Source organism: Culex quinquefasciatus, chromosome 3, assembly GCF_015732765.1.
Source record: "Culex quinquefasciatus strain JHB chromosome 3, VPISU_Cqui_1.0_pri_paternal, whole genome shotgun sequence".
Lineage (NCBI taxonomy): Eukaryota > Metazoa > Arthropoda > Insecta > Diptera > Culicidae > Culex > Culex quinquefasciatus.
This window is the reverse complement of record NC_051863.1, coordinates 88191666-88209172: the sequence shown is the minus strand read 5'-3', so window position 1 is coordinate 88209172 and position 17507 is coordinate 88191666. Positions and strand designations below refer to the sequence as shown.

The 17507-nt window shown below is 37.7% G+C and overlaps 1 protein-coding gene across 2 annotated transcripts in view; it reads left to right on the top strand.

Annotated features, from left to right (window-relative positions):
* Positions 1 to 17507, top strand: part of LOC6051147 (homeobox protein unc-4) — a 364275-nt gene that overhangs the window by 302381 nt on the left and 44387 nt on the right. The window contains exon 2 of one of the 2 annotated variants that reach the window (XM_038261161.1): positions 6530 to 6708. In XM_038261161.1, the coding sequence (XP_038117089.1) occupies positions 6658 to 6708 (51 nt within the window). In that variant the 5' untranslated portion in view covers positions 6530 to 6657. Of the gene's footprint in view, positions 1 to 6529; positions 6709 to 6844; positions 7045 to 17507 lie in introns of those variants that run through there. The other variant, XM_038261160.1, reaches the window with a different exon arrangement.

Sequence of the window (17507 nt, the reverse complement as noted above, 5' to 3'; positions counted from 1 at the left end):
GGAATTGGTGAATATTCATCAGTTGTTGATACATTTTCATCAGGTTCACATTTTTACACAATTTTTAAGGTAAAATTAATCAAAAAACAGGTAATATTCAACCAACCAAAATTTCAACCTTCCAAAATTAAACCCTTCTGTGTACCTCTCGTTTCAATTCAGAAGGACTATCCGCTCTGTCTTTAACTGTGGATGTAGTATGAAAAAAGACATGTAATTTCCAGCCTGATTATCGAAATATTCAAGCAAAAAGTATAGCAAAAGGCTTTATACAGTGTTGCAAAACACTACACGGAGAAAAAAGAGTTCCCAAAATCGTGAACAAGCATTCATGAAAATGGGAACCACGAACAAGGTGTGCAAATGCTATGGTACGTTTTTCAAAATCTTACCATGGGATTTGAACACTTTGTTCGTGGTTCCCATTTTCATGAACGCTTGTTCACGATTTTGGGAACTCTTTTTTCTCCGTGTACACTCAAAAATATGCTAAATATCAATGATTTATTGAAAAAAAATATTTCAAGGCTTAGAAATTATTTGTTTATCCCAATGTGTGGTCCCAAAATTTAAATAGGAGCATTGGTGGCTGAATGGTTACGATATTCGCTTTGTAAACGAATTGTTATGGGTTCGACTCCCATATGTTCCCAACGATAAAATTAAGGACATATAAATACCGGAAATCGGGGTGACTTTGATAGGTTTGAGATTTTTCAGCAAAATAAAGAGTACAAATTAAATACGCCGGGACCGTGGTGTAGGGGTAAGCGTGGTTGCCTCTCACCCAGTCGGCCTGGGTTTGATCCCAGAAGGTCCCGGAGGCAAATTTTGAGACGAGATTTGTCTGATCACGCCTTCTGTCGGACGGGAAGTAAATGTTGGCCCCGGACTAACCTAAAAAGGTTAGGTCGTTAGCTCAGTCCAGGTGTAGGAGTCGTCTCCCTGGGTCCTGCCACGGTGGAGTCGCTGGTAGGCAGTTGGACTAACAATCCAAAGGTCGTCAGTTCGAATCCCGGGGTGGATGGAAGCTAGGGTGTAAAAAGAGGTTTGCAATTGCCTCAACAATCAAGCCTTCGGACACCTAGTTTCGAGTAGGAATCTCGCAATCGAGAACGCCAAGGCAATGCTGTAGAGCGAATAATTTGATTTGAAATTAAATACGTACGGAATGCTATGAAATCATACTGACAATGGTAGAGGAGTGTTCAAAGTACTTCAAGAAAAAGTTTTCATAGAATTTTGAAAAGTTTAAATAGTTTGTTAACTATAATTTAAAAAAATGTTGATGAGTAGCATTATTTTAAATAATTATCTTCAATGTTATACCCGAGCAGGGGTAAATAACACGGGAATACCAAATGTTGGTATTACTTGGGCAAATAACAGCGACCAAAATGTGCCCTTGGTTGCCCAGTAATAGATGGTAAAATACCATGAAATCATACCAAAGTCTTGTATGTAGAAGGGCACAACAAAACCAAACCATGTTATTCCAAGGGTAAAATAATATCTCAAAATAAAACCATTTCAATACCAAGTTGAGGTCTTCTGGATTTTTGAACATTGCTTGTATACCAAAACTTGGTATTGCCATGGTTTTAATTTTAGGTATTCCCGCGCCCTTGGAAAATCATTTTTGGTAATCCTGTGGTCTTCTACATACATGATTTTGGTATGATTTCATGGTATTTTACCATCTATTACTGGGCAACCAAGAGCACATTTTGGTCGCTGATATTTGCACAAGTAGGTAATACCAAAATTTGGTATTTTCATACCATTTTTAGTGCAGCATTTGCAGTGAGTGAAAAACGGAAATGATCCATATGCAACAGCCAAATCTACTCACCTGATGATTCCATGTTGTTCTTAGTGATATTCTTCACCACACCGAATGCATTTGTCATTGATGAACGGCCTGTGTTTGAAGTTGTTGAAGCTTCTGAAAAATAACAAGATTGAAAAATAAGTGTTATTAAAATGAAACTGGATTGAAATTCACCAAAATTCAATAATCTTTCGATTGACTCGTTTTTCAAAGTATTTGGTTAGAAATTTCAACAATTTAAACAAAAACATCGTAATGGGTATATCAAAAAATGTTAAAACCAGCTTTAACATTTTTTTCAAAAAAAAAAATTTATTATCTTGTCCAAATTGGTAAAAAAATCCCATAGTTTCAGAGAAAATTGATGATTGATTGATGAAACCTTTCAATACCAAAATAATACCAAAACATGCCATCCTGACTTAGAAAATTTTCCACAATTTCAAGTCATTTCTGTAGGGGGTATATCAAAAATGTTTGAAATCAAGTTTGAAATTTCCGGTTTTCAATGAAAGCATTCGCTTTGAGACATCATTTTAGCGCAAAATTAATTATTTTGTCAAAATTGGTCAAAATTTTCCCATAGTTTCAGAGGAATTTGATAAAACACTTTAATATTAAAATAATACCAAAATGTGCCATCCTGACTTAGAAAATTTTCCACAATTTCAAGTCATTTCTGTAAGGGGTATATCAAAAATGTTTAAAATCAAGTTTGAAATTTCCGGTTTTAAATTAAAGCATTCGCTTTGAGACATCATTTTAGCGCAAAATTAATTATTTTGTCAAAATTGGACAAAATTTTCCCATAGTTTCAGAGGAATTTGATAAAATACAGTAATACCAAAAGAATACCAAAATGTGGTGTTCGACCATTGACAAATTATGCAATTTTGCAATATCAAAACAATACCTTAAATTGGTATGATACCACATTTTGCTCTTGCATAATCCTCAAGACAAATTTTAAAGGGTCCAGGAATACCAAAATTTGGTATTGATACCAGAGAAAGGTATTATTGCGCATTTCCCTTGTTATTTACCCATGCTCAGGTAGACATTTTCAGTAGAACAAATTTCATATAAAATTGTAAAGACTTTTGGTTTGATTCAGTTAAAAATGCAATATGAATCGATAATTTTATAAACAAAACTTGTGTCAAAAAATTTCAGGCAAAATTGTGACTTTTTAACAATTTTATCAAAAAATTATATGTATTTTGTTAAAAAGCTTATAAACATGGTTAACTATATACAAACATTGTTTTTTAAAACTTTATTAGCACCCTTAGCGATGGTAAATTTGACGTAAAAATAAAACGCAACTATTTTTTAAGCACTATTGACTTTTTTTTAACCGGGACCGTGGTGTAGGGGTAAGCGTGATTGCCTCTCACCCAGTCGGCCTGGGTTCGATCCCGGACGGTCCCGGTGGCATTTTTCGAGACGACATTTGTCTGATCACGCCTTCCGTCGGAAGGAAAGTAAATGTTGGCCCCGGACTAACATAAAGGTTAGGTCGTTAGCTCAGTCCAGGTGTAGGAGTCGTCTCCCTGGGTCCTGTCTCGGTGGAGTTGCTGGTAGGCAGTTGGACTCATAATCCAAAGGTCGTCAGTTTCGAATCCCGGGGTGGATGGAAACTATGGTGTAAATAGAGGTTTGCAATTGCCTCAACAATCAAGCCTTCGAACACCTAGTTTCGAGTAGGAATCTCGCAATCGAGAACACCAAGGCAATGCTGTAGAGCGAATAATTTGATTTTTGATTTGACTTTTTTTTATCAAAAATAGTGCATGTGGCCTACCCCAGTACATGTTTTAGAAATAATAATCTTGGGAAAAACTTTAAAAGCTGAAAAATATTTCAAAAATAAATTTAAAGCCTATCAATGTCACCCTGGTTTACGGTATTTAAAATACTGATTATGATAGAAAAATCAAATTCGCACGAGTCGGGTTCGATCCCCCGTCCTTTGGATTGGCAAGCAAAAATGCTAACCACTGGTCCATCGCTGCTTGGTGAGCTAAGGCTGGAATTAGTAATACCGTTACTATCAACCCGCAATACCTCTCGGGGTGTATCAATCAAAGATTTGCAAAATATCAAGATATCAAATTTGAAGTCAAATTTACGATCGCCTTAAAAAACTCAGTAAATAAAACCTTGGATGTAAACAAGCAGCCTTTTCCACTCTTGCTCAACGTGAAGTTTTCAAATATGTTGAAAGCATAAAAATTAAACGTAAATTTCGTCAATTTTGCAAAACTTTCTAGAACACAGCATCTTTTTTTTACCAACACGCTGACGAGATACAGAGACTAGGGATCAAGTGTTCTAGGGGATCGGGTATCCCACTCTTCCCTACATAATATCCCAAGTAACCATCCAGCACTAAATGAAGTCACTGTTCAGCACTAACAGCGCATTTATAGCTGCGGGAAAAAGCTAAAATGTTTTGACATCTGCACCAAATGCGCTTTTACAGCAGATTTGCAGCTGGTTTTGGACTTTATATTTCTGTTTTACAGCTGAGCCCCTACTGTTGTTGCTCCACCCCTGCAAAATGTCAAAAATGGAGAGGTAAAAATGTTGTTGTCCCTTTCTCTTCTCTGCTTCATTCAATTCTATTTTTGGGTTGTTTACTACTTTGCCGACTCAGCTGATTGAGAGGGGAAGTTGAATTATTTGCTTGAACTCGCGGTGCTGTCGATATGATGCTGTTGTTGCTGATGATGTTCGATGAATCCGGAGCCCGTGTCCTCACGGCTATATGAGGTATGGATTCCCAGGATGGTTTTTAGAGCTACATAAACAGTGTTGTCGCTCAGTAAAATGCACGGACTCTACTTAATATGGACATAAACCAGTCGAATTTTCTCTGTGTATTTTGAAAGAAATTTTTCTGTTGATTCTGGATAATTTATTATAATCTAAATACAATCATTTCACAGCCTCCATAACCATAACCACATAACTGTGCCATAATTGCCTAAACCGTTGAATTTCACTTTTTCACCGTACCGAACCACCGCATCTCGCCATTCCTCGGGATGTTCCTTCAATCATCACTATCCTGGACAACCGGGAAATGTCCATATTGAGTGCACGAAGCCGGATGTTCTGGTTTCACGTAATTTGTCACTATTCCTCCATATCCGTAAGTCAGCTGCTGGAGACCACTGCAACGGTAGTAGGAGAATGCTAGTAGTTCTTTTAACGTTATGAATCTAAAATTAATAAAATTAACTTACCAACATGATGAAAAGGTTTCAATTGCAATCGTTTTTTTTTCAATCGTGAAACGAAATTCTCAGCGGACTGCATTTTGTTTTGGTTTAAAGTATGAGAGAGTAAGCAATATTTTTGGTTTTGTTTGTTGGTGCTCTCTCTTTCGTTCTTAAACGGAACAAAATCGTGTTGCCAGTTTGATGAAATATTGTGTTGCAGTGTTGCTAGTAGCAGCATCAAATCAGCACTATTCCGGCTATTACCAGAGCAGTTGTTTTAAAGCTAATTAGCAATCACCTTAGCTGTTTTATGACTGATTTGCTGGTGAATGCTGTTTAGCAGCTCATTTGTGATTTCTTTTAGTGCTGGATGGTTACTTGGGATGTTAATTGAAGCCGTGGTCAATTTGGCTTTAGATGTTGAATAAGACATAATAGTTACTCAGTAATCGATTGAAAACGAACTATTAATGATTTTATACAAACAAAAATAATATTTTTCATTTGCGACTTACAGACTCCATCAAATAGTTGCTTCCCCTGAAAATATTTTGACAAAATTATTTCTAAAAAGCTGTTTAGAAAAGTATCCTGCACATGTAGATACTTTTTGGTCACGATTTTCCTATTCCTTGTTAAGTTATGAAAATCATAATCAATCAATGACTGTCGGCCAGAAGTCAATAACTGCATCATAAAACTATGTAGCACCTTACAGAAGGTTAAAACCGGCTGTTTCATTTTAATGCAGAAATTTGTTAATTTGAATCAATTACAGAGCATTTTAGAGTGATAATATATTTTCATTGAAAATTATGGATGGCTTCACCTTAAAAGGGCATGCAACCCTAATGGAAAACAATTATTATGGGCCATCTGTATCGAGAAATTTAAAAGAGAGATACGATCTAGAGAGCCTATATGGAGAGGCGAAATGTCACTCTCAGGGTTCCAATCGAACTGTCAAATCGGGGTTCCAATCGAGCAACAAGATCATGCTAGAACAAGGTTGGAATCAATTTAAAATATTTTTGGCATAAAAACGAGACTTATAACAATCACATGTATTGTAAAACTGTAGTTGATAATAATCTAGTAGTATTTGTTATGTTTTTGCTTGTTCGGTACATTAAAAGTACCAGACCAAAGAAATAGTACAAGTTTTTCAACCTTAAATTTGAATGACTTTGGGTGTTTGAAATTTCTCCCAGAACATTTCATTTCCCTATGTAGGTCCCTAATACGATCCGGTAACATGGAGTAAAACTTTCACTGCTGTCATGGTAAATTTAACAGCAACTGGACAGAATGTTTAACTTCATGTTGCACTTTTAAAATATCGAAACCACGTGGATTTTTTTTTATAATTAGAACCCTCCCCCCTATGTCCTTTTAAGCAATTGTTGATACAGAAAAATAGTTTTTTTTTTGCATGGAGCATGGACAATCACCGATTTCTTTTGATTTACAGGATCTGCAGCGGACGGGGATGACGAAAGTAGTGCATCTAAACGAAGGAGATCACGGACGAATTTCAATTCATGGCAATTGGAAGAATTAGAAAGAGCTTTCTCTGCCAGCCACTATCCAGATGTCTTTATGAGGGAAGCTTTAGCAATGCGATTAGACCTCAAAGAAAGCAGAGTAGCGGTAAGAATATGTTATGCTAAACAAGTGCGATTTTTTTCAAATAAACTATTGAGTTATTTCATACAGAGATATGGAGATTTTTGATCGGAACATCCGAGCTATAATGCCTAAAGGTAACGCTTTCGCTGCCTATGTGAAAGTTCAAGAGTTCAATCCTCGGTTTAGACAAACACAACTAGTGTCCATTTCCCTTCTGGATTCGATTTGCTATGTCAAGGGAAGAAAGTGTATCATCACAAGCTGAATCTTATCAGATCACATTGAGCAAGGATGCCTACATGGAATATTAAAATTAACATGCTAACATTAGTTACCAATAAATTGTTACTGATTCCGGTTAGTAAATGTAGCCCCTTACTCTTCATGTGTGTTCTTCTCAGGAACCGAGAAAACTACATAACTTAACTTTAAGCTAGCGTGACGTTGCATGTGCAAATATTGGGGAAAACTTAACAAAAAAGAAAGCGGAATTTTAGCGTGACGTACCTAATGGATGACAAATATTGTGTAAGATTAGTTTACAAAAGATCGATTGTCGAGATTTCTCTTATCCTAATGTCAATCGTTTTTCAGGTTATTTCTCAAAATAAATTCATTAATTTGAAAATCGATACCAATTAATGCAATGTTATACTTTTTTTTATTTATTTGGTTTTCCTAGACCATCATCCTATTACATCTTACGACATTCTGTTACACAAAGGAGGACAGTACGAATATTTCGCTATCAGATATATTTTTAAGCTAACCTCAAATGCATAATAAATTATTCAGAAACCGAGCGGAGGGTGCTATCGTGCTCTGCTTGGAGGCTATTTGTTAGCAATCGGTGGTATTGTGTACCAAACTGCCTCCTTCTGGATGGGTGTGAAGATGCTTCTAAACTGGAGGGGAAAGCTAAATGTTTTTGAATGAGGGGTGCGGTTTCGTGCTACGACCAACTATAAGCTAGCAAAGGCAACAATAAAATCTGTCGTTTTCCGGCCTTGTGGCAAAGTCAAAAGCCTTACTCCAGAAAATGTAATAATCCAGCATAACAACAATATTATTATTACTTAAATCCCAATTGACGTAGTTTCCCTCCGTAATTTCCATTTTCGAGTTTTGTAAGAGACCCTTGCGTATAACACGATGATCTTGACTGAAAAGATCATTATTACGCTCCTGCTGTTGCGTTTACTTTATTCATTCCTCATAACTCCCGAGTCGATTATGCTTGTAAAGGCAACAATCACGTATGCTGCACTTTTCCTCTCGCTATCCTTTTGCTATAGTTGGACTCATCTTACTAGCACCGTAGGGAATACCAGCCTGGAACCTGCTCTCGAAGCGCCCGACCGGCGGCGTGTAGAGTAGCGACATAAGTTGGATAAAGAGGAAGCAAGTGGTAGAAATCACAACATAATGTGCTAAAAATCTGTTCGAATTAAATTAAATACGTGAAACAAATTTTTCTCAGGGTGATTTATGGGATGTGATGAGCCCCGAACAGTTTAATTTCTGTTCATTGGCTCAGTAAATCTGGGCTGTTTGTGCTGGTTAACCATATCAAAAACAGGTTTGGGCAAGCTTACTCATCAATTTTGGATAAGGAATACGATTCTAAAATTATTACCGTAGGTGTGACAAGATGTGACGAAGGGGGAGGGGGGGTTTGCGAGATTGTGACGTCACGCTAGGTTTTTTTTATGATTGCATAATATTAATTCGAAATGTACATAATTAAATTAAATCCTTTTTTCTAAAATTGTTTGCTTACACAGTAAATTTTGGGTTGCGATTTCAGTAAAATAAATAACTGAATGCGATTCAGTAATCATCACATTTGCTGAAATTCGATAATAAACAAAAACATTACTGAAAAATCAGTTACTGCATATCTGTCACTGAAATGTCACTTCTGACTTATTGTTTAGATGCTGCCGAGAAAAATCCTCATTCAAATGTGTTGTTTTTTAAATTTTATACACGGAAAGGGGATCCATCGCCAAATCGCGATAAAGTTCGCTAAAACTAGCGAAAAATGTCGCTAATTTCTCAGCCTGCACAAAAATTACCTAGAATCGCTAATTTTTTCGCTGGTTTGGAAACCGATGAAATTCTACCAAACCAGTGAAAAAAAACACTGGTTTGGTGAAAAATGTCGCTGTTTGGGGGATCAGTTTTGCTAGAATCAGAAAATTTTCTCGCTGGTTTGGAAAAAGCGGCAGGGCACCAAAATCAACCAGGAGATTATTGTACTGGTTTTGGGAAACAATTCGCTGGTCCAGCGGATTTCTTCTTTTACGCTGGATCAGCGTTTTCTATCGCTGACGTCCGGGTTTTTTTTCCGGCGGCAGCAGCTCGTACCAAAATCAACCAGGAGATTATTCTACTGGTTTCGGTGAAAAATCCGCTGGTTCAGCGAATGTTTCCACTGGACCAGTGTTTTTTTGCACTGGATCAGCGTTTTTTTATCACCGACGTTTGTTTTTTTTTTGTTTTGGCGGCAGAATCCTATGCCAAAATAAACCAGAGGATTTGAGAACCAGAGATTAATTGGGAATCGTGTAAAGATTTCGCAGTAACGGAAGCAGAATTAAAAGAAAGTCCAGCCAGGTTGTACTTACTTGCCACAGCACAAACTGTTCCGCGGCCATGGTCAAGTTCCTCGCCTACGATTCTTGCTGCCACCTGCGACAATTTGTGCACTCATCGATGCAGCAGTACAAATACATCTCCAGCTTCACTGCACCGTATTTTTCTGATGCGAGAACTTTATGGAAACGTGCTTCTTTTCATTGAAAAGAACCATCACCTGTTGAGTATGTATTTTAATGCTGAACACTTGATGCAGAACTTTTTCATGCTTTTTTGTTTTGAAAAAAACCCCTAAAGCAATTCGATTGCCACAAATCGCTTCCAAACGTGAACAATAACAAACATTTATGACGGCTGTCGGAAGGATGTGTATCAAACCAGCGAAAACTTTCGCTGGAAAAGAAACCGTTTCGGAAATAACAAACCAGCGAAACCAAGTTGCTGGATTTGATTTCGCGCAGCCACCTTTTTCAGCGAAAAATTTCGCTGGTTTAGAGAAAAATTTCGCTGATATCAGCAAAACCAACCCAGCAAAATTCGGTCGCTGGTTTGGCGATCGATCCCCTTTCCGTGTGGGAGGGCTAGTTGATTATCTGGGATTCTGTTGGAATTCGACCCATTTTTATTGTTTGCTGTGTTCTTTTGCATCTGTGCAGGAAATAGTACTCCTGCTATTCAATAGTCCTCCATCTTGTCTCATGCTCGCACTTTCCCTGGAAATGAGAGGTGACAAGCTTTCAAGATGAATCTAAGGACATACGAAGAATTAAGGACTATAAATGACTTTGACCGGCCACATCACTTACCACGGTGAATCCTGGCTTCACGCCCATCTTACTAACACCCTCAAATCTCACGTGATACTTTGTCGAAGACGCAGCCGATTTAGCGGTCATCATCACTCAAGTATTGGACTAAAAATTCCTATCCACTTCCCCGTGTCTTACCACTGGTTGTGGCCTGCGCTGTGATTGACTAGCATGATAGGTGTCGTGATCGTGCACTGCCCGATTTTTAATTTTTTCGGATGATAATCGAAACGCGTCATTTCCTGCCGAAACATACTACAGGACTGATTTATTTTTCTTTCACACACACATTTGACAACTCTCTCATTTTATCTCTACACGCTAACTGGATTTAGTACAAATTTCTTAAATTTTGAACTTTCTCACGTACGGGCCTCTACTGTTACTTACTCTCAATTCAATATAATCAGATATTTTAAATCTGCTATTCCTTGTTCTCAATCATTTGTTTTAATTTCTGCTAACTTCAATACTTGCAATGCTTCTCAATAAATCAACATTTTAATTTAACTGTACGCGCTCTCATTCCCTACAATAGGGACATATGAAAGTTGCGAAGTGATGATGATTGGTTCCTACTCTTCATCTGTGGTCCACGGAGCAGTTCTTGGAGGTCCTGGGCAATCACAGAGTAGCAACTACGGGTAGACACCAATGCCAATGCTATGCTATGCTACTTAAGTGAGACCCAGCTTAAAACAACTACATAAATATCATTTAAGTGGTCATAACTTGAGACAGGCTTGCCAGATCTTAATTTTTTTGGACTCGTTGGAAAGGTCTTTCGATTATCTAACCAACTATGGGTTGAATAATGGATCCGGACATAGTTTAAATATCGTCTGTTGTGTGCTATCTTGTGACGACGACCATTTAGTACTTTTCGAGAAAATCGATTTTTAAAGTTTGATGGTAAATAATTTCAAAACTATGAATCTGGGTGCTGAAAAGACAGAATGCGTAACGTGATTTTCGAATGCTCCCCACTGCTCCCCACTAATACAACTGCACTACAGCTATAAACATAAACAAAGTAGAAGGCTATGTTCAAGCTCAAGCGTGACATATTTTTTGCTGCTGAAGTGAATTATTATGAAACATTTTGGATCTGTTGATGTTGATGTTTTAGATGAAAAATTAAGTGCTTCGCACTTTTTTCTTCGTAGACTAAACGATGGGCGGCCAAAAGAGGCCTTTTTTGTTTTCCACGTGATGAAAAATTGTGTCAAAATTGGGTGGAATTTCGTGAATCAGAAGAGCAACCGAATGGATGTTCCGAGATTATGTATCTTTGATGTGTAGTGATAATATCGGAGTATCAATATTATTTGGAAAGTACTATTGATAGTTATTGATAATTCGTCGCTAACATTTAAAAAGCGTCATAAACATAGATTTTGTAGACATAGCGATTATAAAATTTTAGCGACGAATTATGCCAAACTCGATTTCAAACCTCTTATTAAGATGTTTTGACTTCGAATACCTCAATAGTCATCGATTTTTTTTTATTCCTGACTAAATAAATTTTAGATCGATCACAATACTTGCCACTTCTTGGTATAATTATGCGAACAGTAAATTGGTTCCGCTTTGACAGTTCTAAATTGAGGCCGCTTTGCGAACAACTATTCTGCACCCAGGTTAAAATATACAGTAAATTCAGTAAACAAAAATCTGAAAAGCACTGTCACAAGTGTGTTTTGAAAGTAAAATTGTACTACGTGTGTGCACAGTGTGCACAGAATTCCCATACAAACTAAAATAAGCTCAAATCAATGGTTTAATCGACTTAATTATTGTGGGTTTAGCTCGTAGCTGGATTTTCTGACATCTTCTCACGGTCATTGGAAACGGTCGTGGATAGACCTAGGGGTTCCCAGTTGGAGTGAAAAAAATCAATTTATAGATAAACTATGGATTAACATTTTGCTTCTTTATCACTTCTCCGACATCAGGAATAATTGTTTGAACATGCTCGCAATTTTTTTATTCGGTCGGAAAAATATTATTTTTCTTGATAAAACTTTCATTTTTAATCACATGATCACCCCTAATTCTGGATCGATGCCGCCATCATGCGACCGCGTGCTCCGTTTGTTTGTCAACAAATCTGCAGCTGGATGGTGAGACGAAGTGAGGGGAAGAGATTTTGACATTTTATGCCCGCATCTGGCCCGCCGCCTATTTCGTCGGTCACTGAGCCGCCGGTCGTTTCCAGTGACCGAGTCCAGCTAGGTACTGATCGTACAATAGTATATTTTCAAAAACAAAAGTTGGAAGTGCTTTAAAAAAAAATCACAAATTAGTTAAAAATAAGAAAAAAATGCTTCAGTTTCCAACAACATGTATGACGTGTCACAAGTGTGTGTGTGTGTGTGTGTGTGTGTGTGTGTGTGTGTGTGTGTGTGTGTGTGTGTGTGTGCAACCGACCAAATGGGACCACGCGGTCGCTTCTTACAAATTGAGTTGTTTCCATGTATTTTAGATTTACATTCTATACATGCAAATAACTCGCATAGGCATTTGGATGGTGTTAGCTCTGCCGAGCTTCGGTGACCCATTTCTACGCTGGTTAGCCGAGCGCGAGGTACCTCAGCTTGAATCGACAAGCCACGCCCTAAAGAACGTTTGCATCAATCGAATTCAAACGTTATTTAGAACTTCTGACTACAGATTGTCAAGGAAACAGATTGGCCAATGTTTGACAGATCCAAACGCGCTGGACACTAACCGCCCTTTACGTCCAGCAAAACTGGCAGTGTTGCAAGCAAAACATACGTTGCCAGTGCCGATTTATTTTGCATCGGCCAATCTGTTTGCCTTGACAATCTGTACTTCTGACCCCTTGTCAAATGGACAAAGACCCAGCACGTATATAGTTTTAGTGGTAACAGTGTTCTTAATTTCAGTCGTAGCTCACCAAGCCGTGATGGCTCAGTGTTTTGCATTTTTGCTTAACAATCCAAAGGACGGGGGATCGAACCCCGACTCGAGCAACTTTGATTTTTCGTTCATGTTCAGAGTTTCAATTTATATTTCTTAAACTTTCTCGTTGGGAGCAGATGGGAATCGAACCCAGAACCATTCGCTTACAAAGCGAACAACGTAACCAGTCAGCTACGGCCGCTCCTTTATAGTAATAATTTGGCGTGGTTGTCTTGAATGATGTGTGTGTATGTCAGAATATATGAAAGAATGGTTGTCTCATAAAAAGAACGATCTCACCAGATAGCTTCTCTTCAGACGTCTTCAGGAGACTTGTAAAAACAGCAGACACCAGATTTGCTGTGGAAAGCAGAGGCGAAATATGCCGGTTACCGTATGGGCTGCTTCCGCTTGCCTCCGTCGTCCTCCTTTTCCACCTCTAAGCGAACTTGCCACGTAAAATGGTGCCGGCGCAGTAATCCGTGCCCACGGTTCCGACACTTTTTCGCTCGCGAGACTTTTACCTTGACGGGGACCGTTCACGCTGTGACCGAGGAAATTTTCGTCCGATTTATACAAAACCTCAGTTTGTTCCTAAAATAATGTCCCTAACAAAACGTTTCCATTGAAATTTTGAAATTTGAAAGTGTGTGTGTGTGTGTGGTCCAATCCAATACTCGCGCTGCTTCCAGTGACCCATTTCAGAATGACAGAGCTCCTTGCGGTCCAATTCCGAGGTCACTTGGCATTGTCTGGCCCCGCCTAAAGATGGAGCAAGAACCAGACGGGTTCTCGACCTATCTTTAAACTTCCGATCCCATCAGGCAAAACTGGGACCAACGTGTATTTAGTAAGTAGCAAGCAAGAATATATCAGTTATCAAAAGTCCGATATGGACTGATCTCACCAAATTTTCGAAGCAGCTGCTGCTTTCCTTATATGGTGATGATGTCCAGGTCCAGTTAAAAACATGTTGCATATCCAGCGTCGTTTCCTCGCCCAGATGTAATGCCCGATAGCGAAAGTTTCCGTACGCAACGCAAGTTCACAATATGCCATCATACAACGAAACAGCTCGAACGACGACGGCGAATTCACGCGAAACGACCGAAACATTTTCACTGTTGCTAAAAAGCGCAGTCCTAGACTTCCCGAAAACTCCTGAACACAACGCGGATGATAATCAAAATCTTGTCAAAACAAGGAAAAACATAATCTTAAAAACTTTTGCAATTCTTCAGAAAACCGTCGTAAAAATTTTAGCTTTACTGTACCACAATCAAAACAACCACTCATATTTCCGAGAGAGGTGAGTGTCATGAGCATGAGAGCCCAGATATGCCCACTGCCCACGCAGCAAAACTGACGTTTGAACAAAATGTGACAAGGAAAGCATTGCGCTGCAAGAAGCACAATAACAAAACAAATAGAGCAATCTAAGTACGTATGTATTGCGTGTACGTACACGAAAATAAAGTGAGGTTAAATTTTGTCAGCCAGCAAAATCAAATGGTGCACTAATGTGCGTACGCGAAACGTCATAAAGCTCTATAGGAAGAAGAAAATATTGCTTTAAAATGATGAAAATCTTGAAAATTCTCTGCAATTTGCACTAGACTTAATTAAATTTCTCTTCTTTATGTATGTTTCAATCGTTTCGTCTCAACGAAAACTTATAAATCCACTGAAAACACGCCGAAAATGAAAATTATCGTGGACCGACCGAACGACGAACTTCTTCCTTACACAGACAACCGGACTCTTCTGAAATTTTGAAATTTGAAAGTCGGTTTTTAATAATTATTGATATACCCCCTACAAAAATCATTCTGGCAAATAGAAAATTTACGGGATCCTTAACGACAAGATTTTTTGTAGAATTTATTGGATTTTCAGGACTTTGCGAAATTGAATATTTTTCAACACTTTGAAAAATTATTTTGTTAAGAAACATTACCAGACTTTTTGAAGTTTTACTGTGGTTTTTTGGACTTATTGAATTTTAGGAATATTTTCATAAAATTTTATTTTCAATTGAAAAACGTTACTTAATCCACCTTTAGGTGGTTGGTGCCTTCCTCTCATTATTAGTGTCCACATGTTTATGGATCTCCTCTAATGTTCGCAGCACCTAAGAGGTCCTAATAAAAATAAGTGATGAGTAAAAAAACAGACTACCTACAGACTTTTTGTCAAGATTATACAGACACGGCCTTTGAGGAAAATGGCAACCCTCTACACGGCTTTTTCGTGGCGATCAGACCCGACCAGTTGAGGTTATGTCAATTAGGACCATTTTTTAAACTGCCTGTAATTTAAGATAGGTAAGTCAGATCTTGAAAATTCTTACTCCACCTAATAGGTCTTCACATATACTTTCTAAAAATATATAACATGTGAGGGTTTCATGAAAAAACCACCCTTTTTACCATAATTTTAATTTAATATGAAACAGGTTTTTCAACATTACTTTTTAAATACATGATAAAACTGCATGAATTTAAATAGCAACTTAGGGGACGTTAAGACGGATCGATTAAAACTATTCCGGCCAAAATCGGTTGAGCCTGTGATGAGATATTCCAGTGACATTGATTTGGTACACATGTCTACATACAGCCAAACACACAGACATTCGCACAGTTGGTGATTCTGAGTCGATATGTACAAATGAAGGTAGGCCTAGGAGGTCTAATTACCCGAGCAGGGGTAAATAACACGGGAATACCAAATTTTGGTATTAACGAAGTTGACTTTATAGCTGTCGGCCACCATTGCTAGTACCAATCACTAGTGTCTTCCTTTTGATCTACAAGGACTTCGCCGCCCTGGGCTCCTAAGTGTATGAAAGTATGGCACGGAGCGACGGCGCCGAATACCCATATTTACACAAAGAATTTTAGAGCGCCCGCCGCGGGATTCGAACCGGCGACCTCTGGATTGTGAGTCCAGTGCGCGGTCCGATTGATCCACACGGGCGGGACAAATTTTGGTATTACTTGGGCAAATAACAGCGACCAAAATGTGCCCTTGGTTGCCCAGTAATAGATGGTAAAATACCATGAAATCATACCAAAGTCTTGTATGTGGAAGGGCACAACACTACCAAACCGTGTTATTCCAAGGGTAAAATAATACCTCAAAATAAAACCATTTCAATACCAAGTTGAGGTCTTCTGGATTTTTGAACATTGCTTGAATACCAAAACTTGGTATTGCCATGGTTTAATTTTAGGTATTCCCGCGCCCTTGGAAAATCATATTTTGGTATTCCTGTGGTCTTCCACATACATGATTTTGGTATGATTTCATGGTATTTTACCATCTATTACTGGGCAACCAAGAGCACATTTTGGTCGTTGATATTTGCACAAGTAATACCAAAATTTGGTTTTTTCATACCATTTTTAGTGCAGCAGTTGCAGTTAGTGAAAAAACGGAAATGATCCATATGCAATCGCCAAATCTACTCACCTGATGATTCCATGTTGTTCTTAGTGATATTCTTCACCACATCGAATGCATTTGTCATTGACGGCCTGTGCTTGAAGTTCTTGAAGATTCTGAAAAATAACAAGATTGAAAAATAAGTGTTATTAAAATGAAACTGGATTGAAATTCACCAAATTTCAATATTTTTTGTTTTTCAAAGTATTTGGTTATCCCGACTTAGAGAAATTTCAACGTTTTAAAAAAAATTAAAATCAGCTTTAACATTTTTGGGTTTCAAGTCATTTTAGCGCAAAATTAATTATCTCGTCAAAATTTATAAAAAATTTCCCATAGTTTCAGAGGAATTTGATGAAACCTTTTAATACCAAAATAATACCAAAATGTGCCATCCTGACATAGAAAATTTTCCACAATTTCAAGTCATTTCTGTAGGGGGTATATCAAAAATGTTTAAAATCAAGTTTGAAATTTCCGGTTTTCAATGAAAGCATTCGCTTTGAGAAGCGCAAATTAATTATTTTGTCAAAATTGGTCAAAATTTTCCCATAGTTTCAGAGGAATTTGATAAAACACTTCAATACCAAAATAATACCAAAATGTGCCATCCTGACTTAGAAAATTTTCCACAATTTCAAGTCATTTCTGTAGCGGGTATATCAAAAATGTTTAAAATCAAGTTTGAAATTTCCGGATTTTAATGAAAGCATTCGCTTTGAGACATCATTTTGGCGCAAAATTAATTATTCTGTCAAAATTGGTCAAAATTTTCCCATAGTTTCAGAGGAATTTGATAAAATACTGTAATACCAAAAGAATACCAAAATGTGGTGTTCGACTATTGACAAATTCTGCAATTTTGCAATATCAAAACAATACCTTAAATTGGTATGATACCACATTTTGCTCTTGCATAATCCTTAAGACAAATTTTAAAGGGTCCAGGAATACCAAAATTTGGTATTGATACCAGAGAAAGGTATTATTACGCATTTCCCTTGTTATTTACCCATGCTCGGGTAAAAAGTTCAT